This window comes from Jaculus jaculus, chromosome 9 (genome assembly GCF_020740685.1).
Source record: "Jaculus jaculus isolate mJacJac1 chromosome 9, mJacJac1.mat.Y.cur, whole genome shotgun sequence".
In the NCBI taxonomy this organism is placed as follows: domain Eukaryota; kingdom Metazoa; phylum Chordata; class Mammalia; order Rodentia; family Dipodidae; genus Jaculus; species Jaculus jaculus.
The window spans coordinates 121,103,183-121,129,600 of record NC_059110.1 but is presented as its reverse complement, the minus strand read 5'-3'; the positions used below and the strand labels follow the sequence as shown (position 1 = coordinate 121,129,600).

The window sequence follows — 26,418 nt, the reverse complement described above, 5'->3', positions numbered from 1 at the left end:
TCCTGAGGCCACATGAGCTGAAGGACTGGTATGTTGTACATGCATCCCCAGTGCAATGCCTGGAGGTGGATTGGTGCTCAGCAAACTGGGGTGAATGACTGAGATGACAAAGCCTCTCAAAACAGTCAAGGCAGCATGCCGTAGTACTAGGAAAATGCACCCATTATTGTGGGGCGCACCTCCATGTCTGGCATCCTCTTAAAGTATTGTCCCTCATTCCATGTGTGTCACTGGCTCAAGACTTTTTCTACTAGTGTTCTCATTCCTCCACTCCCACCCCAGTGCTGCGAATTGAACCCAGAGCCTTGTGCATGTTAGGCAAGCACTCTTACCACTGAGCAGCCCTCTCCCTGCCCCCTTCTGTTTTTCGGAAACAGAGTCTCACTAGGCTACTCAAGCTAACCTAGCCCTCACTCGGGAGCCCAGTCAGGTCTTGAATTTATAATTTTCCTTCCTCAACCTCTCAAGTAGGAGAGACTACAGGCCTGTGCCCCTGGGCCTAGCTGCTTTTTAAATTTTTTAATTAGCTTAAAATAGTTACCATACTAACCCCACTTTTCTTCTTTAATAGGGAGAAAGAACAAGAAACACAAGAAGAGGAACATTTGATGGAAGAAAAGAAAAAGAAAAAGCAGGAAGAAAAGAAAAAGAAGGAAGGTGCTCAGAAAAAGGTTTGGCAGGAATTCCTAACTTCATTGTCCCTGTAATCATATGTCTCATTTGCCAGGTTTTTTCTATTACTGTTTTAAAGCAATATGCTAAATCTGTAATTAGTGAATAATAGATACCGTGTTAGTGAAGTGAGTACCGGCTGCCAGTGGCAGTGTCCTTGTAGAGCCGGAAGCATGAGAGAGCTTGAAGAAGCTGGGTTCCGGGGCTGGTTGTAGGAGTGCTCATGCTTCCGCTGACGGTGGCCTGTGGCTGGCCCAGAGAGCCATGGCAGAGCCATCAGGAGAGGGCCATTAAGCTGATCTTACTAGAAAAGCTGCAAATAACTTGTTTCAGTTTCGGTAAATATTCTTTACAAATCCTATTTGTAGTTGTTAAAAATGAAAAGTTCTGTAAGTCTTGAGTTTTGTTAAGTGTAAAATAACCAGGTTACACCATTCATCTTTGTTCTTGCCTAATTCAATGCACCTTGTAAGTTTAAACTGTAGGCCTTTTAGTAAATATGGGGCATAAATGAGCTTCCAAAAGAAGGCTTTTTGGCTGGGGCTTTGGTGGCACACACCTTTAATCCCAGCACTTGGGAGGCAGAGGCGCAAGGATCACCATGAGTTCAAGGCCACCCTGAGACTACATAGTGAATTCCAGGTCAGCTTGGGCTAGAGTGAGACCCTACCTCGAAGAAGAAAAAAAAAAGGAGGTTTTTGACTTTGTATCTATGCATGTAGACAAATAGGCATTTCCCCAGTAATTATAATAAACTAGCCAAGGAAAAAGTTGTTCTAAAAACCTTTATTTTTAAAAACCAATTATTAATTTTTAAAAGTTATTTATTTTAAAACCAGTATTAAAAGTCTGCTCATTAACTCTCATAGATACATGAATTGTATAAATGATTGTTCCTAAAAAGTTTCTGTCTTTTCTCCATCCCTGCCCCAGGCTGCTGATCAAAAAACCAAAGGTAAGTTTGTTTCTATTTGGGGAGGGCACTTTTTATGACAGTACCAGATTTTGTGCTGAGTGTGTCTTTAAGTGGTAAGAAGCAGAATCTGAGCCTGCCTCGGAGTGTGCTTTTCAATGTTGATGGGGAAGCCCTTACGTCTCACTGGGCTTGTTAACCTAAAATGCCTGGGGATAGCAGCTAGATTTTCACAGCTATTTCCTTTTTGTTTTATTTCCACCAAGTAAAGGCTAAATTCAGGAAGGCGGTTCACTTGGAATAAGAACACCCAAGGAAGGCTGAATTTTTTAAAAGCACCAATTCCTCACTGCCAGCTACTACTACTAGGTGTGGTCTCCTCTTTCCTTCTTTCCTTCCTTCCTTTTTTAAACATATATTTAATTAATTGCAAGAAGAGAAGAGAGACAGGGAATGGGCGCACCAGGGCCTCCAGCCACTGCAAACATACTACAGATGTATGCGCCACCTTGTACATCTGGCTTTATATAGGTACAGGGGAATCAAACCTGGGACCCTAGATCCTTTGGCTTAGCAGGCAGGCACTTAAGCATTAAGCTATCTCTCCAGCCCAGTCTTCCTCCCTCTTTCTTAACTGATAAGCAAGCGGTTTCTCTCCAGAGCCAGCTTGCTCAGAACTCCACAGCATTGCTACAAACTGGCAGTTCTCAGTGCAGCTTAGGCATGCTGAGTGTGCTGGAGGCTCAGAATGAAAGCTGCACTCCTCCTCTTCACTTGATGCCTAACATAGTTAGGGACCGTCCAGTGGTTAAGAGCACACACCCGGGGCTGGGGATCATAGAAAGCAGCTTTGTCCATCTCAGACAAGGTAAGTCTCGAAGCCTTGTGTAGCTTATCTCTGTAGTAAGAAAAGTAAGGACATGTTCCTGCTCCGTAATGTTGTTGTAAAGACAGCCCGAGGAAAGCATGATGGGATGTAGCTGGGCTTGGTAAAGGGTTACTGTAATTCATCATTTACTTTTTAAATTTTCCCTCACACCACTCCATAGTGTTACACCGTTACACAAGTGGGCACGTGCACTGTAAGGTCATTTGTAAGAGTGTTGGTCAGTGTCTTACTGTTGTTTTACTTCTGGTTGGCCCTTTGTACTTTTCACATGAAGGTTCCATGCATGATCTCACTGGAACTTCATAATCGAATGTGACAGGAAGTGCTTTACGATGCTCCTCCTGAGTTGACTTCGTGGTTTGGCAGTAGCAGAAGCAGTCCTGAGGGGCTCAGAGCTTCTGGCCCTATCGCCAGGCCTCAACATCAGGTAGATGAGTTTAAAGTGAAACTAAAAGGCAGCAGAGCAAAAGACATTTTTCCATCTTCTGAGAGAGCCAATATGCATTACATAACATTTTTTAGAAAGGTCCTAAAAGGTTGGTACATGGGGTCTGTTTGTTTTGTTTTTCAAAGTAGGGTCTCATTCTAGCCCATGCTGACCTAGAATTCACTCTGTAGGGTTAGAGGTGTGCATCACCATGCCTGGCCACAATTTATGATCCCAAATAAAAGGCAGTGGCTTCTTATGTCATTTTAAAATTGTTTCATTTTTCTAAAATATTTATTCCCCTTCCTCCTTTTTTTGGGTAGGGTCTCACTCTAGCCCAGGCTGACCTGGAATTCACTATGTAGTCTCAGGGTGGCCTTGAACTCATAGTGATCCTCCTACCTCTACCTCCCGAGTACTGGGATGAAAGGCGTGCACCACCATGCCTGGCTTTTTTTTTTTTTTCAATATGGTTCAGAAATGGTAAGTGATTAGCTGTTACAGTGCATTGGCTATTTTTCTTTTCTTTCTTTCTCCTCTCCCCCCCCCCCCCCGCCCCAAGATAGGATTTCACCTTAGCCCAGACCTGGAATTCTCTATGTAGTCCCAGGGTAGCCTCGAACTCATCGTGATCCTCCTACCTCTGCCTCACGAGTGCTGGGATGAAAGGCCTGTAGCCGTTTCTCGTGGTTGCTACTGCTGTCTGCAGGGCACAGACTAGTGCTCTGACAGCTCTGAAGTTTCACTGTGCTCGTGCCTGTGCAGCCGGCAGCGTTCACAGCACAGCAGCACTGCTTGTCGGGAAGTGCTCTGGGAGGGAAAGCAGTGCACCCAGGCCACAGACTCACCCTGAAGTCCCATGTCTCTAGGTTATTTAAGTGAGTTTAGCAATTGGAGCAAGTCCAATATGTGAGTCCCTTTAAGAGGCTGCAGTTACAGATGAGATGGTAGAATCCATTGAATCTGTGTTTGAATAAATTTGTCTTATTTTTATTTGAGAGACAGAGGGAGAGATAAAGAGGCAATAGAGAGAATGGGCACACCAGGGCCTTTGGTCACCACAAATAAACTGCAGACTCATGCACCACCATGTGCATCTGGCTTACATGGGTCCTGGGAAATGGAACCTGGGTCCTTTGGCTTTGCAGGCAAACGCCTTAACCACTAAGCCATGTCTCCAGCCCTATAATTAGCTCAGGCTAGACCAAATCAGTCAGTAACTTCCTTGTTCTGGGATGTCCCCTACCACTCAAATAGCAGTGTGAGGAAAGCCATATTTTTCCAAGTTAGCCCCTACGTCTACCTTCTTTTCTCAGAGAATAAGTGAAACTTTAGCCTCTTAAACTCTCTTATTTTAGACATTTTCCAAGTACCCTTTATATTATATATACACACACCTTCTGCCTTCTAGAGTATTGCCTAGTCTTTGATAGGTATTATAACAGTAAATATACTTAATTTTTGTTTCACATCTGGCTATGACCATTGAAGTTGTTCTGGAAGTCTTCACTGACACAAACTAATACAGAAGTATATCTAACCAAAAATGGACTTTAAACAAAATCCCAATGTAATATAATGTATATAATACACTTCCTCTGTCTTCATCATAAATTTGAAGGGAAGGTTTCTAGAAAGTCTGCTTGGCAAAATCAGAACTAAAATAGGAATGTTGTCCCTGGCTATTTTTTTCAAGCTCTGACCTGTGATTTTTGTGAAGTTCATCATCTGTAAGATTCAGGCAGGGGGTGAGTTGTGGGAAGTGTTATGTTGCCCGTATGCTCCCCTGAGGCCATGGGAACCCCGTTTCCTTGAAGCCAGAAGACATGGTCTTGCTCAGTGCAAGAACTCGTTATGCAAACAGTGGATTCACTCCTGCTTTCCTTCTGGTCCTCCTGTATGTCTCAGTACCAGACCCTACATGGGCTGATAGCCCACCTGAGCAGGAATCCGTCCTCCAGAGCACATTTCCTGCCTGTGTCTTCCACACTGCCTCTGGTGTGCAGATGGACCCATCATCTCTGCCTTATTTTTCCTCCAGTGATGAAAAGCATAAGTAGTAGATTTTTTTTTTTTAATGGCTTGAGCATAATCCAAAAGACACATGCCTTCATCCCAGCACTTGTGAAGTACTGGCAAGAGGGTCATGAGTTCAAAGCTAGCCTGGGTTACAGAGAGAGACCCTGTCTCAAAAAAAAAAAAAAAAAAGGAAGGGAGGGGAGGACAAAATGAACAAACCAAAGCAAACAGGTAAACAACAAACCCTAAGCTAAAAGAAATCTATGTCCTGAGGTGTTGGTCAGTTGGTGTCTCTTAGCCCTCCTTCCTTCTTTGTATCTCATTACTATTCAGGGAAATGTCCAGGCCTGATGATTTGTATAGTTCACACTTGCCCAATGCCTGCCACTCAAGATCTGCACTAAGCCATTGTGAACTTTCCTGACTGACTGTTCCTAAGCAAAGTAGGCTTGGTCAGTTCTGCTGACCATGATCTTTGCATCAGTGACTCTAGAGGTAGCTGAACACCCTTGTCTCCTGTCCTGTTGAGACCTCAGTGCTCCTGCCACTGGCACAGGAGAGAGAGGAGGTCGGGTGGAGTCCTGCTGGAAAGCTCCGTGAACTTGCAGGGCTCTGCTTTCTTGCATACTGACTGGCGTCAATATAACAGTGCTTCTGTGTTTTGGGCCCTGCCCTTAATTTGGACATGTGTGTGTCCAAATCAGGATTGTGTGTGCCTACATTTTCTATGTTGTTGCCTGGAACTTTTTCATGAGTTCAATTCTGGGAGCCAAGGATAGTTAACTACAAGAACACAGTGCTCATAAATGTTTAGTGATTTTTATCATGAAAGAAGCTTCATATGAAAAGCTTAATGTAAATCCATCATACATGAAAGTAGGTGTCTCCATACCTCATATATTAGGTTCCATGTGACTGCTGAGCTCGGTCCTGTGTCAGAACTGTCACAAATGCCCGCATCACTCAGCTTCCTGCCTGGAGCTCCAGCATCGCAGTGCTGCAGTGGGCATTCTGCTTTCCCGTGCATTCAGTTTGTAACTGCTGATCTTCAGAAACCCTTTTCTGTGCTTTGTTAATATGGAAACCATAGTCTTTAAATGCTGCATTGAGGGTCTAGATTTAGAGTCACAAGTTAGCTGCAGCATGCTGCGCTCCTAGGACGGCTCATCTCAGTGTAGATGAAGAGTGCTGAGAGTTGAGAATCTTCCTGATTTTATGTCAGATGCAGCACAGAAAGAATTGAGAGCCCCATTCTGCCCTAGACTAGCCACCCCGCTCACTGTGCAGCTAGGCAGGCAGTGCTGCGGGCCATTCCGTTCAGGGTCTTTGCGTATAGTCAGTCATCACCTCGTGTTACCAAGCATTTGCTCTGCCTTCCTGAGGTACAGAGTAGCAGAGTCAGCCAGACTCTTCAGTTTTACATGGATCCACACACATTTCCACTCAGCTAGGCCAGATGTTGTTTAGCGTGTGCCTCCTGAAGATAGAAACAAAAGTGTTTTCAGCAAGCTCAGCAATATGTAATGTGACACCTTGCTCCTATGAGATTGCCCACATCCTATGTGCTCGTGAGGAAATGCCATGCAAAGAGCTTAAATGATTTGTGCCAGGTTTGGCAGCTAGTTACTAGCAGGCTGGCCTCGAATTCAGTGATCCTCTTAACTCTGCCTCCTGAGTGCTGGGATTAGAGGTGTGCACCACCATGCCCAGCATGAGGACTTTTCAGTACTGTGCCCTGTCTTCTTAAATAGCATGTTAGCCCAGCTAGCTCATTCGGTAGAGCATGAGACTCTTAAATTGCACTTTAGGGGCTCTGTAGAATTCATTAACCCTTGGCCAAGTTATTGAAGCTACAATTGATCTTAACCATCACCCTGCCAGTTGTGAATTTTTTTGTTTTTTTCAAGGTTTAGGTCTCACTCTAACCTAGGCTGACCTGGAACTCACATTGTAGTTCCAGGTTGGCTTCAAACTCAAAGTGATCATCTTACTTCTGCCTTCCGACCTCCGAGTGCTGGGATTAAAGGCATGCTCCACCTCACCTGGCCTCAGTTGTGCATTTTTAAATACAAGCAGGATCTCCTACCCCTGTGCTGTGCAGTGGTCCCAATCTACCCTGTGCCATGCCCCCAGCCCCTGAGTGGTTGTTAAGTGGGTGTTGTTTTTGCCACCATGTAGCAGCTGGAGACACTGGGCTGTGGATCTTTTAGGCATTTGGGGTTTTAAGCAAAGCTAAAAGAGATGCTAAGATTTATTTATGTGAGAGTCTTTAGGGATGATGTCGCCTAGTTTTTTAAACATTGGACTTGTCTTTCTTTGGATCTGTTACTCTATGTTTAAAGGAATTGTTTTAATTTGATGAAATCCTAGGGAAAGATAAAAAAAATGGATTAATTCTTTTCCCATGGATAGAAAAGAAACTGTTAAGATTAGTGTTAAGATAGGTAGTGTTTTTCAATACCCACACAGTTAAAAAAGATAAAGACATTGCTAAACAGCAGCCTCTCAATAGCTTACATGGATATGGAAATTTTGGATCTAAGTTTACAGGCAGCAAAGGGTCCAGCAGCTATGCTTGTTCCAGGACCCTCCCAGCATTGTCATGAGCTCTGCTAAACTCTGAGAAGGTGGGGTGAACTTCTCCATTGGGGCTGATATGGACTGTCCACATACAAGCACTTTCTAGGGCTCTTCCTCTTAAGGAAGCTGGCAGACCTCTTTCTGAGGACAGTGTTAACCGGGTCCAGATTTTTTTCTGTCTGTGCATGCGTGTGTGTTCAGGTCACTGAGTTATATTTGGCATGTTGAACTACACGTATTTAGAGAGGACAGTGTGCTCCATGTTGGCATGTACATGTCTGTGAAGCCATCACCCCAGCATCAGGGTGACGCCCAACATCCCAAGGAGTTTCTTCTTGTCCCTTTCTCACCCATGTCTTCTGTCTCCTACCTGCTACATCTGTCCCCGAGCAAACACTGGGACTTGCTGCTGCCACTATAAAAGCCTTTGTTTGCTAGGCTGTTGTATAACAAACAGAGCCACATAACATGTGCTCTTGGCGTCTCTCACTTGGAGAACCTTTGAAGACTCAGTCGTGTGTGTGTCACTAGCTCCTTCCTTTTTCTTTCCATGTTGCAAGAGAACCAACAAACTGCATGTCTGTCTGCTCGTGGGCATTTGAGTTGTTTCCGTTCTTCAGCAATTAAGAGCATTCGGGTCTCAGGATGGGGTATACCTAGATTTGGGGTATATGCGCAGTAGAATGACTGTCAGCATAATAACTCACACTGGATGTTTTCAGGAAGTTGCCAACACCTTTCTGAGCACTCTTCCTACCTCACTGTCACACATTCTTTCCAGCTCAGGTGAGCACTGATGGTGAGCATCACAGCGATGTTCCTTTGCCATCTGCATAGTTTTTAAAGCATGTTTATTGACAGCTTCCATAATTATAGACAATAAACCATGATAATTCTTTCCCCTCACAAATCTAATCTCCATCGTGTCCCATCCCCTTACTTTGATGTCATCATCTTTCCCTCCACTAGGTGGGTCCTGTGTAGGTAGTCCTACGCGTGGTGAGGTCATGGACAGCCAGGCCATTTTGTGTCTGGAGGACTCCATCATAAGCAGTCCCACCCTTCCTTTGGCCCTTCTGCCCATCTTCTTGATCAAGGGACTTTTTTGTGCTGTCCAGCTGGGCACAAAGGCTCAGCCCTGTAGCCTGGCTCTATACAGTTCTGCCATTCTCCTCTTCCTGTGTGCAGTGACTTGTAACATGACGTCCCAGAATATAGACTGCCAAGGTGACGACATTTTGCTTGCTTGCCTGATGGTGATGGTGCTTTATTGCACTGGGCACAGTTCACTGTCTCGAATTCACTAGTCAATTTATTAGTTAACAGTTCATGCCTGTGAGACAACATAGTAAGTGTCTTGTTCTCAAAGATATTTTAGTAAGAAAAGATAGTAAAATTTCTAGGTACTATGACTTATTTATGTCATACTTTCTACCTGAAAAGAGTTTTTTTGCTCACCTTTTCATCAAATATTTTTATCTCAATAAGAAGAGGAAAATTACCTACTTTTGAAAATAAGTGAAAATGCCTGGTGTAGTGGTGCATGCCTTTAATTCCAGCACTTGAGAGGCAGAGGTAGGAGGATCACCATGTGTTCAAGGCCACCTTGAGACTCCATAGTAAATTCCCGGTCAGCCTGGACTAGAGTGACACCCTGCCTTGAAACCACCCCCCCCCAAAAAAAAGTGAGAAAATTTCCAGGCATAGTGGTGCATATCTTTAGTCCCAGCACTCAGGAGACTGAGGTAGGAGGATCACCATGAGTTCAAGGCCACCCTGAGACAACATAGTAAATTCCAGGTTAGCCTGGACTAGAGTGAGACCCTACCTCAAAAAAACAAACGAAAAAAAAAAAAAGGCGAGAAAAGTAGGAAAGGAAAATAATAGGTGAAAAGGAGGTAGTGGAGCCTGGTAAAGCTGAATTGTGCCTCTGGCTGTTTCTGGGGTTTGCAATGAAAACAAGAACAAAAAGGGGTGCCTTATTCCAGTCACCCAAACCCAACTGTAAGGACATTAAAATGGAACGAGCTCTCACACTATCCCATCCTGCCGGAAATGGGATTGAAACTAAAGAAGTGATGCTTGGAGTCACTAGATTGCAGCCCTGGTAAGGACTGGGAGATTTGCTCTCCTAAACCAGCAGGGGCCATTGCCGAGCTGTAAAGTGGGAGACGTGAATGGCACATGCAGGATCAAAAGTGAGCAAGACAGCTGTGGAGAAGGACAGAGCAGCAGGTGCAGTTAGACCAACACATAGTTCAGGCTTCAGATGCCAGCTAAGTGGTGAAGGGTGTGTTGGGGGAGGAATGTTGACATAATAGACACAGCAGGCAAAGAAACTGGCTGAGCTAATCTTTCCATTCTACTGATACTCATTGAACACCTATCTGGCTCACTGGTTGCTATGGGGATGACTAAAAATACACTTTCCACTGCTGGGCTGAGAGTCTTACCTGGACAGGACATTAGCATGGTTGAAGGAAAGCAGGGGACAGAGGGACCTGAAGTAGGCTGGAGGTGATGGAAAGCACCCATGGGTGGTGCTGAATTGAGGTCTGACCAGAACTTAACTAAGCCTGGTCAGGGCAGGAGGGAGAGGAAGGAGAGTAGGGCTCCTCACATGCTGAGGGACACACCTGTGCAATCTCAAGGCTGCAGAATGTAGTATGTTCTGGGAACTAAACCCGAGCGCTGAAGAGCCTGGGAGCAAGGCTTCCAGGAAAGCACACAGAGCTTTTCAGAACCTATGAACCCATGTTGGTTTTCCTTCTCCCTGGGCGCCTTCACTCACTAGTGTTGCGGTGGCTCCCTCTTCTGGCAGGTGGCAGGATCTGCATGTTTGGGAATACTCCAGTGTTGTAGCTCTCTCAGGATCTGTTAGTTAATTAAGGAAACCCCACACAGGCCCTTGGAAAGCATATTTGGCTCCCTCATGTCCTAGGAGAAGGCCTCTGAGACCCAAGGCTACTTTAGCCTCTGTTTCCTGAGGTAGAGAACACTGCTTGTCTCTGAGCTCACTTGTGTCAGCGTGATTTATCAAGGGCAGCAGGGCTGGGGCTGGGGCCAGGCAGGAGAGCACCACAGCTACGTTCTAGTGGGCTCTCTGTACCCTTGGGGTCTGCCCAAAGTCAGACAGGCCAGTCCCACTGATGCTGTATTGGTCACCCAGCTTTAATGTAGCAGTGTTTTCAACATTCTCCTTTTAAAGATGATACTTTGGTTAGTGGTCACTATTAGAATGAACTTACATTCAGCCTTGATACATTTAAAGTAGTCATTTAATTGTAATACCTTTTAGAGGTGGCTAGAACAGAAAAATACCAGCAAGCAACACTTCTCATTAGCAGTAGATGGCTCATGGGGATTGTGTTCATTGGAGTTAGCTCCAAGCATTGTCATGGTGATAGATCATCCAAAAGCTATTGGTCCTCTCCATAGGGCCTATGGCTAACACTGGAGATGAGCCTGCCCTCCTGTATGCCTCTCGTTGTCTGAGGCTCCCAGTGTTGGCTGCTGTATGGTCACTGGGAACTGGAAGAGTGAACATGTGCTGTGGACACTCCAAGAGTGTCAGAGAGAAGAGTGCTTTTACAGAAGACACCTGATACTGACCTCTGGCTTCCAGCCATACACACGCACATACCTGTCCACACACCTACAAACTTGTGCCACCACACAGTGCACATATACACAAACATTGAAAAAACAACCCTTGGGCTGGAGAGATGACTTAGCAATTAAGGCCTAGGAAGCCTAAGGACCTATGTTTAATTCTCATGATCCCATGTAAGCCAGACATACAAAGGTGAGGCAAGCACAAGGTTGCACATGCCACTAGGTGGCGCAAGTGTCTGGCGTTCAGTCTGTAGTGGCTTAAGTCCCAGTACGCCAATATTCATTCATTCTCATGCTCTCTCATACTCACTCTCTTTAAAAAAACTTGGGGGGTGGTCATGGTAGTGCATGCCTGTGATCCAGCTTTTGGTAGAAAGACATTGTGTTGGGAGGGAAGGAGGGCTGTGACTTTGTGTTCCTACTGCCTAGAATTAACACATGGTTTTCTTGTGAGTCGTCGTGTAGTAGCTGCATATGAGAAATTTCTATGTTTCAACAAAAAAAAAAAAAATCTTTTCTTTAGCTGTAAAATACCATCTGTGTCAGATAAACAAGCTCTGTTTTTCCTATTCCATGTACATAGCCCACTGTACCTTCCAGGGTGTGGGGGCAACTTCCACCAGCATGCGGGAAGTTTGGCATCAGCAGTCAGGTCAGATCTGCAGGTCCAGGGCTCAGTCCACCCACAGCCACCCCACTTGAGACTACTCACACGTCAGGGTCTCTGAAAGTCTTGTCAGCAGGCTGCACATGAGGACTGTACACGTCATACACTGGCTCACAGCATGCCAGTAAGCTGCTTGCTGATTACTGTAAGATAAACAGCAGGACAGGCACTGTCGCCCTGCTGCATGTGGCGCAGTCCTGGGCCTTGTGGGTGAGATGGAGAATGGAGAGCAGCAAAGCCTACAGGGTGGTCGTCTTCCTGGCTGCTCTGTGTAGCCCCTCCTCCACAGAGTGGTGCAGGGCCATTCAGAAATGGGAGGGCTTACTGTCTACTGTCAGAAAAGGGGCCAGAGAAAATCCTTATAGCCAACTCCAAGCTAGAGAGGCAGGAGAAGATTAAAGTGTACTTTCTGTGAGCCACCTTGGGGAAGCCACTAGAAGAACCAAGGGTTAGCCAAGCATGGTAGTGCATGCCTTTAATCCCAGCACTTGGGAGGCTGAGGTAGGAGGATTGCTATGAGTTTGAGGCCACTCTGCAGTTAGAACTGCTGGTGAGCCTGGTCTAGAATGAGACCCCACCTAGAAAAGAACAAAACAAAACAAAGAACCAAGGGTAAAAAGCTGAATACTTCAACCAAAGATGCACGTAGTCTACTCATCAAGCACATAGCCAACCAAGGCTGTGAGAGCCATGAAAACCAAAATATCTATGACATCATACTATTGACATAATGATATCCTCTGGTGGAGCTGGAGGGGTAAACGATGACCCATTTTAAGTTCATGTACTTCTTGAGGTAGTAATGTGTGTGGATTAAAACATCTCTCTAGGTTAGCACTTACCTATAAACAGTAACTTTCAAAACACACTTCCAAGTCAGGCATAGTGGCACTTTATCCCACCTTGGGAGATGGGGCAGGAAGATCAGGAGTTCCAAGCCAGCCTTGGCCACAGGGAGATACCATTCTCAAAATGCACTCCCATTTTTCATGCATTGTGTGCCTGCTTGTCAGTGTACTTGAGGGAAGTGACACTGGCCCAGAAGACACCAAGGATGTCTATAAAGGCTGCTGGAAGGAAACAGTTCCTGTGTATCTATCTCATGCCACGCTCTGATACAGTCAAGGTATATGAAAGAGTTAGATGCACTACCTGCTCAAAATCTATACTGCTAGCCAGATTTTGGTTGAAGGATATAGAAAATAGCTACTTTAAATAGAAATGAGCTTGTGACAGGGACCTGAGTGGGTAAGAAATCATCAAAAGAGATGAGGAGGGCTGTGCCTAAGCTGGTGATTCTGCAGTCAGTCCTCCAAGGAGCTCCTATCTCAGGAAGGACTCTGGAGCCCCTGCCACACTGCAGCCATGCAGAACCCCATGCCACTGCTGCTGTGGCAGGGTCAGGAACTCAGAGTCACAATGAAGACCATTGGGAATAGCCATGCTCAGAAACTTCAGTCTTCAGGACTGCACATCTGCACCATAGCCAGGCTGCTGCCTTGCTTCTGCCTGTAAACCCTCTGGTTACGTAGGGAGCATGACCTCCAGCTGCTGTCCTCCTGTAGCCCAGCCCAGCTGCTTCACAAGTCGGCATATTTGTTGGGCAAACAAGCACTTTCTTCCTGAGAAGACCACAAAGCCCAAGCTTTGGAGAGAGGGAGCTGGGGAGTCAGGATCTTGAGCTGGAGGAGACATTTTACATTTTCAATCATGTATTTGAGAGAGAGACAGAGAATGAAAACATGCACCTGGGCCTCTTGGCTGCTGCAAATTAATTCCAGATGCATGCACCACTTTGTGCATCTGGCTTTATATAGGTACTAAGGAATTGAACTCAGCACAGCAAGCTTTGCAAGCGTCTTTAACTGCTGAGCTATTTCCCCAGCCCCAAAGAGACTTTTTGTTTATTTTTAATTTATTTATTTGAGAGCAACAGACAGAGAGAGAAAGAGGCAGATAGATAGATAGAGAGAGAGAGAGAGAGAGAGAGAGAGAGAATGGGCGCACCAGGGCCTCCAGCTACTGCAAATGAACTCTAGATGCATGCGCCCCCTTGTGCATCTGGCTAACGTGGGTCCTGGGGAACCGAGCCTCGAACCGAGGTTCTTAGGCTTCACAGGCAAGCACTTAACCGCTAAGCCATCTCTCCAGCCCCCAAAGAGACATTTTAAACTGTGACAGTGGGAGTCTTGCCATGCATGTTAGGTTGGGAACTTTGCAGCAGCAGGGCCTAGGAGGGAATGAGTGGCCCACAGTGCCCATCTGTCCCTGAGGCGGTGTGAGTGCTGGGTAGGCCAGAAGCCAGGCTGAAGGTCGTATAAACAGTACAGCACAGCAGAGGGAGCAAGGTGTGGCCTTTTGAGTGAGCTACGGTTGGTGGTGCCACCACACTGGGAGACCAGCCACAGGAAGTGACAAGGAAGCAAAACAGACAGAAGGCCTAGCTTCACAAGGGTAGAGTCAGAGTTAGGGAGGCCTGGACAACAGCAGGGTCCTCTTCTTAGTCTCTGAGATGCTGAGAGGGGGCTAGAGAGATAGCCCAGCAGTTAAAGGCGCTTGCTTGCAAAACCTGATATCCCAGGTTTGATTTCCCCAGTACTCACATAAAGCCATATGTATAAAGTAGTGCATATGTCTGGAGTTCATTTGCAGTAGCAGGAGCCCTTAGTGTGCCCATGCCCACTCTCACTGGGCATGCCAGGGCCTCCGACCACTGCAAACAAATTCCAGATGCATGAGCATCTGGGCTTACTCAGGCAGAGATGCTGGTCAAGCATGGTGGCACACGCCTATAATCCCTGCACTTGGGAGGCAGAGGTAGGAGAACTGCCATGAATTTGAGGCCAGCCTGGGCTATAGTGAGACCCTTACCTTGGAAAGAAAAAGAGAGATGCTGAAAGAGATGAAAGTTTGAAAGGTCCCCAGGTCACATTCTCCAGTACCCTGAAGGAGCATTCTGAACTTCCTGCCTGTCCTGTAGCCTGGTCTTTTAGAAAAGCAATAGGAAGAATTGCTGAGCTATTTGCCCCAATCATGACTATGTTGTCTAACAATCTTATTTGTTGTTCTTTTTTATTAATGTATTAGGGCTTTCAGACACACTTCATTTCACCTAAAAATTTCAAAGCAGAAAATTATCTCTTAAAATTTTGGGGGGCTAGAGAAATGGCTTAGCAGTTAAGTGCTGTGGCACTTGCTCACTCTCCCCTCTTGTATCACTTATCTGAGATCCAACAGGACCATACATAACACTAGAAAATAAAAAATGACTCTGTGTAAAACATATCTTAGAGCAAGTGCTGTTATTGAGTGGAGGGGTGTCCTAGAATTGGTGAGCTATAGTATTAATCAGGTGGGAGTTAACAGATGTTCATATATTTTAGTGGCAAGACCTCAGGTTTTGCCTGTGCCTTTTTTCAGCATACTCCCAAGTTTATCTTCTGGGGGTGGGAGAAGCTGAAGCAGGGCAGTAAAGGCACGAGAAGCTCAGGAGGGGAAGTTCTTTGAATGAACTCATTGTCTCAGGAGCATGTAGGATTGACAGGGAGCATCTAGAGCACTAAGGGTAGGACCTCACTAGAGTGGTGCTGAGCTTCAGCCTGAATCAGTGTGGAGAGAAGATCAAGAACTTGCCAGGCAGGGATGACAGGCCAATAGTGCAGTAGTCATTTGGAGGATGGTTGGAATTGATGTTAGGTGACAAAAACTACAGGCTAAGCTGGGGAAATGGCTTAGTGGTTAAGGCATTTACCTACGAAGCCTAAGGACCCAGTTCAATTCCCCGGGACCCAAGTAAGCCAGACGCACAAGGGGTCACATTTGTCTGGAGTTCATTTGCAATGGCTGGAGGCCCTGGCACACCCATTCTCTCTTTCTCTCTATAAATAAAATATTTTTTAAAAAAAACCTACAGGCCAACGAGAGCTGGTAACAAAAAGAAAACATCTTACAAACACCCCTGATGTTGACTTAAAATATTTGTGCCTCGGGCTGGAGAGATGGCTCAGCAGTTAAGGCACTTGCCTGAAAAACCTAATGACCTAAGTTCAATTTCCAGTACCTATAAAGCCAGATGTGTGAAGTGATGCATTTATCTGGCGTCCATTTGCAGCAGCTAGAGGCCCTGGCATACCCATTTTCACACTCTCTCTCACTCTCACTCTCTCCCCTCTTCCTCCACCCTCTCTCTCATTATAAATAAATTACAAAAAAAAAACTGTGACTCCAACAGGTGTCCTTGTACATACGAAATATCCCTGAAACTGTTTACTAACTCATGTTTTATGTAACCTTTATTCAACCATAAGGGGAAAGACATTAACAAATTAAGTAGAAAGAAACCCTCCACCAGGTATTCAAATAGCATACTAAATGTAAATGTTATGTTCCAAGTAGTAGTGTTTCACATTCTAGATGAAGGTGGCCCTGAGCATTGAGGCTCTCAGGTCCTATGACCTGACACACGTTGCCTTCTCTGCTGTCTTGTTGACCAGCAGGTCTGTGGCAGGTGTCTTGTGCGTGTGCAGCTTTGGTTAGTCACCGAGCACGAATGCGCAGTCCTCTCGCTCACTGTCTGCAGACTCTCCTCCCCAGCGCGTGTGTGTAGTCGCACACCCAGGGAGAGCACTGACTCGCAGAGCACGAAGCAAGGGCAGTGGTTCCGGGGAGCTTTGTGTCTTGTTGGGGTTTTGAGGAGTGGTCACTAAGCTTCATGTCCTTTTTCCTTTGGGTCTTTTCAGTGCCAGAACCTACAAAGACCTGTTCAAGCCAGCCCCAACCTGCCGGTACCAGTACCAGTACTTCCACCAGCACTATCTCCAGCAGCAACAGCAGCAATGGCAAACGTGTATCTGCCTGTGGCCAACAGCCAGCTGCGTCCCGTTACCTGCCACGAGAAGTGCCTCCGCGCTTCCGCCAGCAAGAACAGAAGCAGCTGTTAAAGAGAGGCCAGCCGTTGCCCACAGGGACTCTGACCAGTGGGAGCCCAGTGCAGGGGGCTGGGCCTGCAGGGGCCAGCCCTCCTCCTCTCCCTGGAGCAGGACCACAGCAGCATCCCGGCAAACTCCAGCCAGGTAAAACCCATGACATGCTGGAGCCGGGACGCAGGGTCTTACATTCTAGGCATGTGCCCAACTACTGGGCTGCACTCCGACCCTGCTATTTTGCTTTCCCGTGAGCACTCTGCTGCTGAGAAAACAAAGTATATGTGTTTGGTCCGTGGTCTTTATACACGTGTTACAGAAGCAGATGGATTCATGTTGGGGTTTGTGATCTCATTTTCCCTACTCTTGTATGGTGTTTTTTATGTACCACACTGTGATGCTGTGTGCTTGCCTGCAGAGAGAAGCAGCTCTCTCTCTCAGCTCCTGAGAAACGTGTGTACTGTCTTGCCAACTGCAAAGATGGCCCACCTGTCAACTCCTTCTCTGTCTCTAACTTCTTGAATTCATACTTTTGAGAAACTTTGTACTATAGCTATAAGAAGACTTTGGAAGATGCCAAAGGATTCGTAGTTAGCTGCCTTGTCATTTACTTAAACTTTTTCCTTTTCAAGTAATTTAACTGCTAATTGGTCCTGGACTAGAATATAGACCACAGGTGGTGATAGTTTAAAATTCAAAACTGTAATTTGGTAAGCAGGGAGGCTTCTGAGATTGGAATTTAAAAGAAACATGTCATAAGTCATATGAATATTTGTTTTCCTTCATGCACTGTCTTTTCATTTGGGAAATAATTGCAACATGACCTGAAATATTTCTGTAACAGTGCATTTCAACACTATGGACTTGGCTGTTAGGTTTAGAAAGCTTTGCCATGTGTCTTTAGTCTTGACTCTTACTGCTGAATACCAAGGGGAGGGGGAGGGTGGTGGTCAGTGGTCAGTGGTTGCCATCAAGCAGCAGGACAGTACTAACTGGCCGAAGATGCTGCTCCAGTGCCGCCCCATGCTGTCAGCTGCAAACACAGCACTTCCACACAGAAGCACTAGCCTTGGGATCATCTTGACTTAGAGATCCTGTCGTCAGGTCTAGACCAGCTCGTGTATTCATTTAGGGGTTCCTTTTTAAAAATGGAATGGGGGAGGGGCTGGAGAGATGGTTTAGTGGTTAAGGCATTTGCCTGCAAAGCCAAAGGACCCTGGTTTGATTCCCCCAGACCCACATTAGCCAGATGCACAAGGGGATGCACGCGTCTGGAGTTCGTTTGTAGTGGCTGGAGGCCACTCTCTCTCTTTCAAACAAATAAATAAATAAAAATAAAATATTTAAAAAATGCTACAGGGAGGGTACCATGCTGCCTCTGGGTATCCTTTGTGATGCAGCTGGCTGGCAGTTTTGCATTCATGGTCTCAGTACTATTGCTGAGGGACGTGTGCAGACAATTAGAACATCAGCAAGGAATGAATTCAGTTAAATTTTGGTATAAGCAAAACTTTGTTTTTCATTTTTTGCATGTGTGTGCAGATATAGCACCCTGTGTGCATGCAGAGGCCAGAGGGGAACAGGGGGAAGGGGCCCTCCTCCATTGCTCATCTATCTGCCTGTCTTTTTGAGATGGCATCTCTTCACTGATCCCTGAACTTGTTGTTGTCTTTAATTTTCCCTATGAGCCCCAGTGCTCCAGTCTCTACCCCCCACAAGATGGGGGTTACAGGTATACATAGCCATGCCCACCTATTTATGTGAGTTCTGGGGAATTGAACTCTGTGATCACAAGGCCCTCATGCTTGCACAGGAAGCGCTATTAACCCATGAGCCATCTTTTCAGCCTAGGAATGTTCAGTAAACCGTTTTACAGGGCTCCAGTTGTTTTTTAGTGGTAGACTACTTGCTTGGTAGGTTCAAGGCCCTGGGTCCTATCACCACCACTGCAAACAAGAAGAAAGTTAGAACTAGTAATTATGAAACTCCTGTGAAGCCTGCACCCTTATCTTTCCATGGTTTCTGTCCCTTTCCTAAGTGCTGCTTTCTCCCTCAATTCTTGTGCTTAAATCTATACATTAAGGTTCTTTCTTTAACAACAACAACAAAAAAAAAAAAGCCAGGTGTGATGGTGCACACCTTTAATCCCAGCACTCGGGAAGCAGAGACAGGAGGATCGCCGTGAGTTCAAGGCCATCCTAAGAATACAAAGTGAATTCCAGGTCAGCCTAGACGAGAGTGAGACCCTACCTGGAAAAAAAAAAAACTTATTTGCAAGAGAGAAGGGTGTGTGCCAGAGCCTCAAGCCACTGCAAATGAACTTCAGATATATGTGCCACTTTGTACATCTGGCTTTATAGGTAGGTACTAGGGAATTGAACCCATGCCATCAGACTTTGCAAGTTAGTACCTTTAATCACTGAGCCATCTCTCCAACCCCTTGTCATTGTTTTAAAGCTGATATGAGCATCTTGATCTGATGTTTACATACTGCAGATTCTGGGAGCATGGCTCCTTGCTGTCAGCTAGCTGGTGCCCAGCAGCAGAGCCCAAAAGAGACCCTGGCCTCTTTAGAGCAGTCACTATGTCTTGCTCTGTCACATGACCCATGATGGTCAAGAACAGATTGGGCATGTTTGTTGGGCTTTTTGGTGGTGGTTGTGGTGGCAGCGGCTCTTTTTACTTTGTACTTATGGGGATGCTCTGACCTCAGCTGGGATTAAAAGAGTGCCAGTACCAGCAGGCCTGGCTTGTTGGTGGGTTTTTTTGTTTGTTTTGTTTTTTTGATTTGAGACTGACAGAGCAAGGAAGAGGCAGAGAGAGAGAGAGAGAATGGATGCGCTAGGGCCTCCAGCCATTGCAAACGAGCTCCAGATGCATATGCCACCTTGTGCATCTGGCTTACATTGGTGCCGGGGAATTGTGCCTTGAACTGGAGTCCTTAGGCTTCACAAGCAAGTGCTTAACCACTAAACCATCTCTCCAGCCCTGCTGGTGAATTTTACTGGTTTTTTTATGTTGCTGTTATATTTGCTGTGCTGGGGATGGAACAGGGTCCGTGTGCACAATACATAAGTGTTCTACTATCAGTCCAGGCTCAGGCCTTAGAGCATCTGACACTGAGAACCGGCTGCCGGCTTGCTAGTAAATCAGTCTGTGTCATTCCCCCTCTGTTGGTTTAGTGTGAATTGACCTGGAGCCCTAGACATCATTGTTTGTTTCTGTGTAATTGAACTCAACATTTATCCCATTTTGTGAGATCACCAAGAGTTCTGATACTTGTGTACAAAATAAGTCCTGAATACTTGTAATGTTCAATAATGCTGGTGTGGCAGTGAGACCCAGTCACATCTGAGGCAAAAATAGATTTATAATGTGTCACCAATTCAAAGTTAAGTTTTCCAACATGAAATTGATTGCCTTTAGATGTGTCTGTGTTGACCACCCTCATGGAAAATGAGCCTCAAACAAGTGTGCCTGTAGGGACCAGGTGACAGAGGCTTAGAAATGCCCTCAAAAGATCACTGAAGTGGACACAAGTGCCGGCCCTGGGCTGGGTGAGCTTTGTAGGGAACTCATGTTTCCTCCTAGGTAGCCAGGAGCAAAAGGGCCTCTGCCAGGTACATTGGCCAGGGCCACAGTCTGGTGCTGTTTGAGTAGACATCTGGTGAGTGAAGTGTCCTCCTTCTCATGAATAACCCCAGAGAACATGAGTGTGTTGATTGAGAGGGGAGCATAGTTAGCCAATTGGTGGAAAACCCAACCTATCCCAGTCAGCTGGAGGTTTGTGTGCACACACAGGGATTTATAAAACACCACTCTGTGTTCTCCACAGACCCTAGTTTTGCAAGTCTGCAGGATAACTCCAGTTTGAAACACTTGAGAGCTTTAATCTTAAGTAACAATAAAGCAGAAAAGCTTTTCCTTCTGCCTGAGGCAGAACAATGGGTTGTTTTCATGGCTTTGCTGTACATTTATAAACAGAAGCTGCTTAAAATGCAGCAGGGTTTGCTTCTTAGGTCTTTTCAGATAGAGGCCAGGAAGTAATTAAGAAGTTGGCCTGCTGCCAGTTTACATATGGGGCTCGTTTAGAATGTTATAGCTGATGCTGGTTGTGTAGGAGGAGAGAAAGGAGGACTGGAAAACAAAGGCTGCTGGGAGAATAGCAATTGATTTGCATGCACCAAATAGGCAGTGCCTCTTTCTTGTTATTTGGGGATGGGGGGAGTGGTTGGCTTTTGTGGGGGGGGGGGATAGAAGAAGGGAGGAAGGGAAGGGTGGGTAGCTGTGGTGCTAGTTGTCACTGGGTCCCAAACTGGAAATGTTTGTGACAATCAAGAGACTCCAGAGGAAGATCGGTTTCATGTCAGCTGCAAGTAGATAATGCTTTAGATTGCACCCATGAACACCTCTACCCCTGCTAGAAGGGGACAGATGCTCTGTCACTTTAGGGGGCAAGGTCATCATCGGGTCCTGCCAATGTGGTGATGCCCAGCACCTACTGGCAGCCAATCAGGAGGTGGCTGACATGTTGCAGCCAGAGCCAGCCAAGCCCAGAGACCGCAGGCCATTCTGCATGAGGTGGCAGCTCCTGGAAGATGGGCTGCTCCATCTGCAGGTATTTCCTTACCCGCTGGTAAAGCTGGAGGGACAGAGCCTGCCTGAGCAGCCACTTCTTCCCAGCCCGAGTGTGGTGTGAGCGAGAGAAGTGCTCATGGCTGGAGTCTAGATCGGAGAAAGTGGCGTGCGTCCTGGAGAGAGCCACTCGGGACTATAGCACCACCCACCCCACTGCCTTGCCTCTGCCAGCTAGCTCTCTTTCCTCAGTGTTCTTAACCTTGAGGAAACAGACTCTTCTGAGGAGAAGCACACAGAAGTTCTGTGTTGGAGCTGACAGATGAGTTGTGTGGGATTCTGTCCAGAGCTGGAATTCTGAACACAAAGTACTTGCTCCCTGAGATTTTTATACACAATAAATGCAGTAAAGATAGAGGTGGGCTTTAGAGGTGGCTTAGTGGTTAAGGTGCTTACCTGCAAAGCCAGAGGACCCAGGTTTGATTCCCCAGGACCCACGTAAGCCAGATCAAGGGTAGTGTATGTGTCTGGAGTTCATTTATAGTGGCTGAAGGCCCTGGCATCCCATTCTCTCTCTCTCTATCTGCCTCTCTTTCAAATAAATAAATAAAAATAAAACAGAGAGAGGTACCCAGGCTCCCTAGAAGCTGAAAATAGTTACAAAATGTATCCTATGGTGGGGGCGGGGGGGACCAGGTATCGAGGAATTTGTATTCTCAGTAAACATTAGTGAACATGTATTATCAACTGTGGAAACCACTGGGGACTGTTTTTTACAAGTCATGATTTATTGTGTCATTCCGCTGAAAGGAGCATGGTAATAAAGGAGGGAGGCTTGGCTGTCGGGGTGAGGGGCACTTACAGCACCCAGCGCGCTGCTTCCAGTAAGCACTGTCTGTGCTCTTCTGTCTGATCAGCTCCGTGCCACTTAAAACTTTGCTTGCTGAAGCTGTGGAAGTCTGTCTTAACCACTCTGCCTGGAACTTTTTAAAAAATATTTTATTGATTTGTATATTTAAGAGAGAGAGAGAGAGGAAACGGCAGATAGAGAGAATGGGCACGCCAGGGCCTCCAGCTAGTGCAGATGAACTCCAGAAACGTATACCACCATGCGTATCAGGCGTACATGGGTTCTGGGGAATCAAGCTCGGGTCCTTCGGCTTCTCAGGCACACACCTTAACCACTGAGCCATCTCTCCAGCCCAGCATGGAACATTATCTTCATATTGTAACATTTGGATATGTAAAAATGAAAATTGGAAACCTTTTTCTTTTTGCTGTTATTTAATCATCCTTGAATACTAACTTAAGACAATTTCATTATTTAGATTTTTATAGACACCTAGAAGAAAAAAATTTACCTTTATACATGAACCTTACTTCCTTTTTGTTTCTTCTTCTTCTTGTTTGGGATAAGTTGTTCTGAGAATAGAATACTGTGGTAGAAAGTGTGAGAATTTTCTCTAAAGCATGTATTGTAGTTCATTCCTCACTACTCATTGATCACAGACTAACTCAGCAGTTAATTCCCCCTCAGTTTCTCTTCCCTTTGTGAAAAAGCAACAGTGTTGTTTTGTGGTGTTCACTTAAACTGGTGTGTGTGGAAATTCCTCAGAGTGCTGTGAGGTATGCGATGTCTTAAAGCCTCATTCCTGGGCCCTCACAGACCTACTGAGGTCAAAGCTGTGGGCTTTGCCTTCGAAAGTTCCTGTGCTCTGCAGGATGACCTAGAACACCCCAGGAGAATTCAGTCTCCACGAGTAAGTGACTGCCTGTCCCTGGGAACCAGCCACAGCAAACTGTTTCCCTCACATAGTTTAGACCTTTGGACCACTTAGGATGTGTGAATTAACATAGCCGATTTTAGTTCCTGAAAAGCATTTCATTCAAATGTCTTTGAAAGTCATAAAGTTCTCTCATGAGGAAAGGTGTGCTTTCCATGTAAAGAGCTATCTTTTTAAATAATAATGGTGATTGTGGTGGGGATGGCACACGGTAGTCATGGTATGTGATGGTGGTGGTATGGGATAGTGGTGGTGACTGTATATGATGATGGCAGTGATGTTATGGGGGTAGTAATTATAATAGCATAGCACTGAGGAGACTTTTTTGGTTTTTCAAGGTAGGGTCTCACTCTAGCCCAAGCTGACCTGGAATTCATTACATAGTTTCAGGGTGGCCTCGAACTCACAGTGATCCTCCCACCTCTGCCTCCCGAGTGCTGGGATTAAAGGTGTGTGCCACCATGCAGTGAGGAGACTTTGGGGGACAGAACAAAGTTGTTGAAATTGTGCTCCTCATAGTCCCACTAAGGAAGGCCTTAGGATGCTTAAGAAGCAGGGAGGCACGACAAGCAGGTAAGAGTTTGGTTTTTCCAGAGGCTCTTGGTCGCCTTCACGTGTAGGAGATGCAGTCAGACACAGTTTTGTGCTTACTGCATTTCATCAGTGACCTGGGTAGTGCCAAGTGGATTTTCAAATTAACTGAAATCTGAATGAGTGCTGGTGCTCAGTGTTGTTGTTGATGTGTGTGTGTGTGTGTGTGTTTGTTGCAGGTGTGTCATGAGCACACCTTTATAGACCAGAGGACAACCGCAGGAATACCATCTATCCCTTTTTGAGTCAGGGTCTCTAATTGGCCTACAGTTCAGATAATCTAACAGAGCCAAAGTCCCTAAGGGTGGCTGGCGGGCGGGGGGCAGGGGGGCTCACACTTTTAATTCTGTTTACTGGGAAGCAGAGATTCCTGGTCTGCGATGGGTTCCAGTTCAGCCTGGGCCAGAAATCCTGAAAGCCTTTCCCCAAGAAAGAAGGAAAAGGCAAAGGCAACATAAATCAGGAAATAACAAAAGCTACAAAAGTCAATCCCAAACCACAGCTTATTGAAGAATGGCAAAGCTGACCAAAAGTACATCAATCAAATCTAACACATGGCTTGCCCTGACATGAAAGGTGCAATTAGCATTAACAGTGCCAGCCTGTGTACCAGGCTTTGGGGCAGGTGTTGAGCCAGTGTAGGTAGGCCCTGTTACCTTTTGGGATGGCTTCCGGTCTCACCTATACAGAGTGCCTGCCTGGTTCCCTCTTTGCTACACTGTAGTCTGGGCTAGGCTCGTTGTGTCAGTGGATCTGCTGCTCAGGTCAGTTGTGCTAGAAACTGTGGCTGAGATCCCTTGGTGTCCCCAGATCTCCAGGGGTCCCCGGTGCTGGCAGTTGGTGGAGGGGAAGCTGTGGAGAGTGCTTGAAGTCATTCCCAAGCTGTTCAGCTGGTCCCTGTTGTCTTCTCCTTCGGACATTTTGACTTTGCAAGGCTGGTGTGAATGGAAAGTCCTTCCACTATAGTTCTGCTGCTGCCAGCTCAGGACAGGCTGGGCACGTAGCTCTTTGCAGCCAACTGCCAGAGCCATGGCTGGCGCCAATGCTGGCTGTTTGTGTGATTGCTAGGAGCTCTGCATCTCTCCTGCCTCTCTGATGGGGTTAAAATTCCTTACACACTTTCACTTTGTGTTAGAAGAGTGTGGTGTGCTGTTTTTCTGCCCCCCCCCCCAGGCTGCTTTGCATGGCTGCTGCACCTCCATCTTAACCATAATCTGAGGCCGTTCTACTTTTCCGAAGACTCAGGTGGTGTACAGCAAGTAACTGTGGGCAGGGTGGGGTTACGTGGCTTTGCATCTGCTTCAGGGTTCTGGGTAGCAGGTGTTGCTCTAACCCCATTCTGGCCCCTATGCCCGCAGTCGTCAGAGTTTAGTATTACTTCCCTCCAGAGTGTGCACTGCTAGCTCTTGTTTTAAAGTGGCCTATTTCTTTAATGCTTTTTCTTAAAGTGGGCATTAGTAATGCACACCTGTATCCACCGTGACTTCAAGTCTAACTTGGGTGACTCAGCAGGGCCCTGAACAAGTGCATTTCCTGACTATAGCTGAGGATAGTTTTGTTCAGATGCTGGTGGATGCAGCTTTTCTCTAAATCACCTGTTTCTGGTTTTCTCCACCATTTTCTGTGGTTTTATTGATACATACGGTTTGTTTGTTTGTTTTGTTTTTCAAGGTAGGGTCTTGCTCAAGCCCAGGCTGACCTGGAATTCACTGTGTAGTCTCAGGGTGGCCTCGAACCCATAGCAATCCTCCCACCTCTGCCTCCTGAGTGCTGGGATTAAAGGCGTGTGCCACCATACCCAGCCTGTATATGGGTTCTTGGCTCTGATAGTCATCCTTCGCTGTTCATCTCCACACATGGTGTTTCAGTTTCCCATATATGATTCTTTGTCATAGAGGTGCTTTTAATAGCGACCTTGTCGACAACACATGTTTTCCATCTTTTTTGTTGTTGTTACATTTTCCATCTTCTGTAAGAGGCTGCCATGTTGAAGGTATTTTTCTTGACTTTATCTAGAGTTCTTTTTTAAGAATGTGAAATGAAAGAGTGCTTTTATTTGTTCAATTATTTATTTGGTTTGGGGATATATTGTTGTGATTTGAGACAGAGTCTCTTGTAGCCCAGACTGTCTTCAAATTCATGGTACTCCTCCTGCCTTAGCCTCCCAAGTGGTAGGATTAGATGTGGCCACCAGGCTTGTGCCCTTTATGTCTCTTAATCCTCCTGAAATACTATTATGTCACTTACTGGCTTTTTCCTTGAGAACAGAGATGTTTTTAGTGGCTTGGTTTTAGTTGTTTTGTGGGGGTTTTGTAGCCCAGGCTAACCTTGAACCCATGGCAGTCGTCCTTCCTTGGCCTCCCCAGTGCTGAGCTTATGAGTTCTTTCATTTTTTCCCCATGTGATTAATCAGTTGTCCCACAGCACTCTACCTACTTCTCCCTTTTCTCTGTCAACCTGGTCCTCTGTCCGGCCACACACTGTCAGCTGGGGGCAAAGCAATCTCAAGCAATACTTGACACAAACCTCCAAGGGAGACCCTTTCACAAAACTACTTGTGACTGCTAGGGAATGGCCACCCTGCCTGTGTTCATAATGCATTTGTAGATGTCACTTGAAATTGCCAGTCTTTTGAGTCATATACAAAGATTTTTAACTACAGTAGAAGCAGTGGTGATAAACAGAATTGTTGATAAGATCAGAGAAAGTAATATAGTAGGGTTGTGAAAAGGGGCTCTCTTGTCTTTTCTGTCCCTTCTTTATT

General features: G+C 46.0%; 1 protein-coding gene across 4 annotated transcripts in view; it reads left to right on the top strand.

Moving 5' to 3' along the window:
• The first annotated feature begins 589 nt into the window (after positions 1 to 589).
• The window catches only part of Tnrc6c (trinucleotide repeat containing adaptor 6C), an 86,348-nt gene continuing 60,519 nt past the window's right edge, over positions 590 to 26,418 (top strand). For all 4 annotated transcript variants that reach the window (XM_045158449.1, XM_045158448.1, XM_004655230.2 and 1 more), the window contains exons 1-3: positions 590 to 671; positions 1,606 to 1,627; positions 16,522 to 16,854. In XM_045158449.1, the coding sequence (XP_045014384.1) occupies positions 609 to 671; positions 1,606 to 1,627; positions 16,522 to 16,854 (418 nt within the window). In that variant the 5' untranslated portion in view covers positions 590 to 608. The remainder of the gene's footprint in view (positions 672 to 1,605; positions 1,628 to 16,521; positions 16,855 to 26,418) is intronic.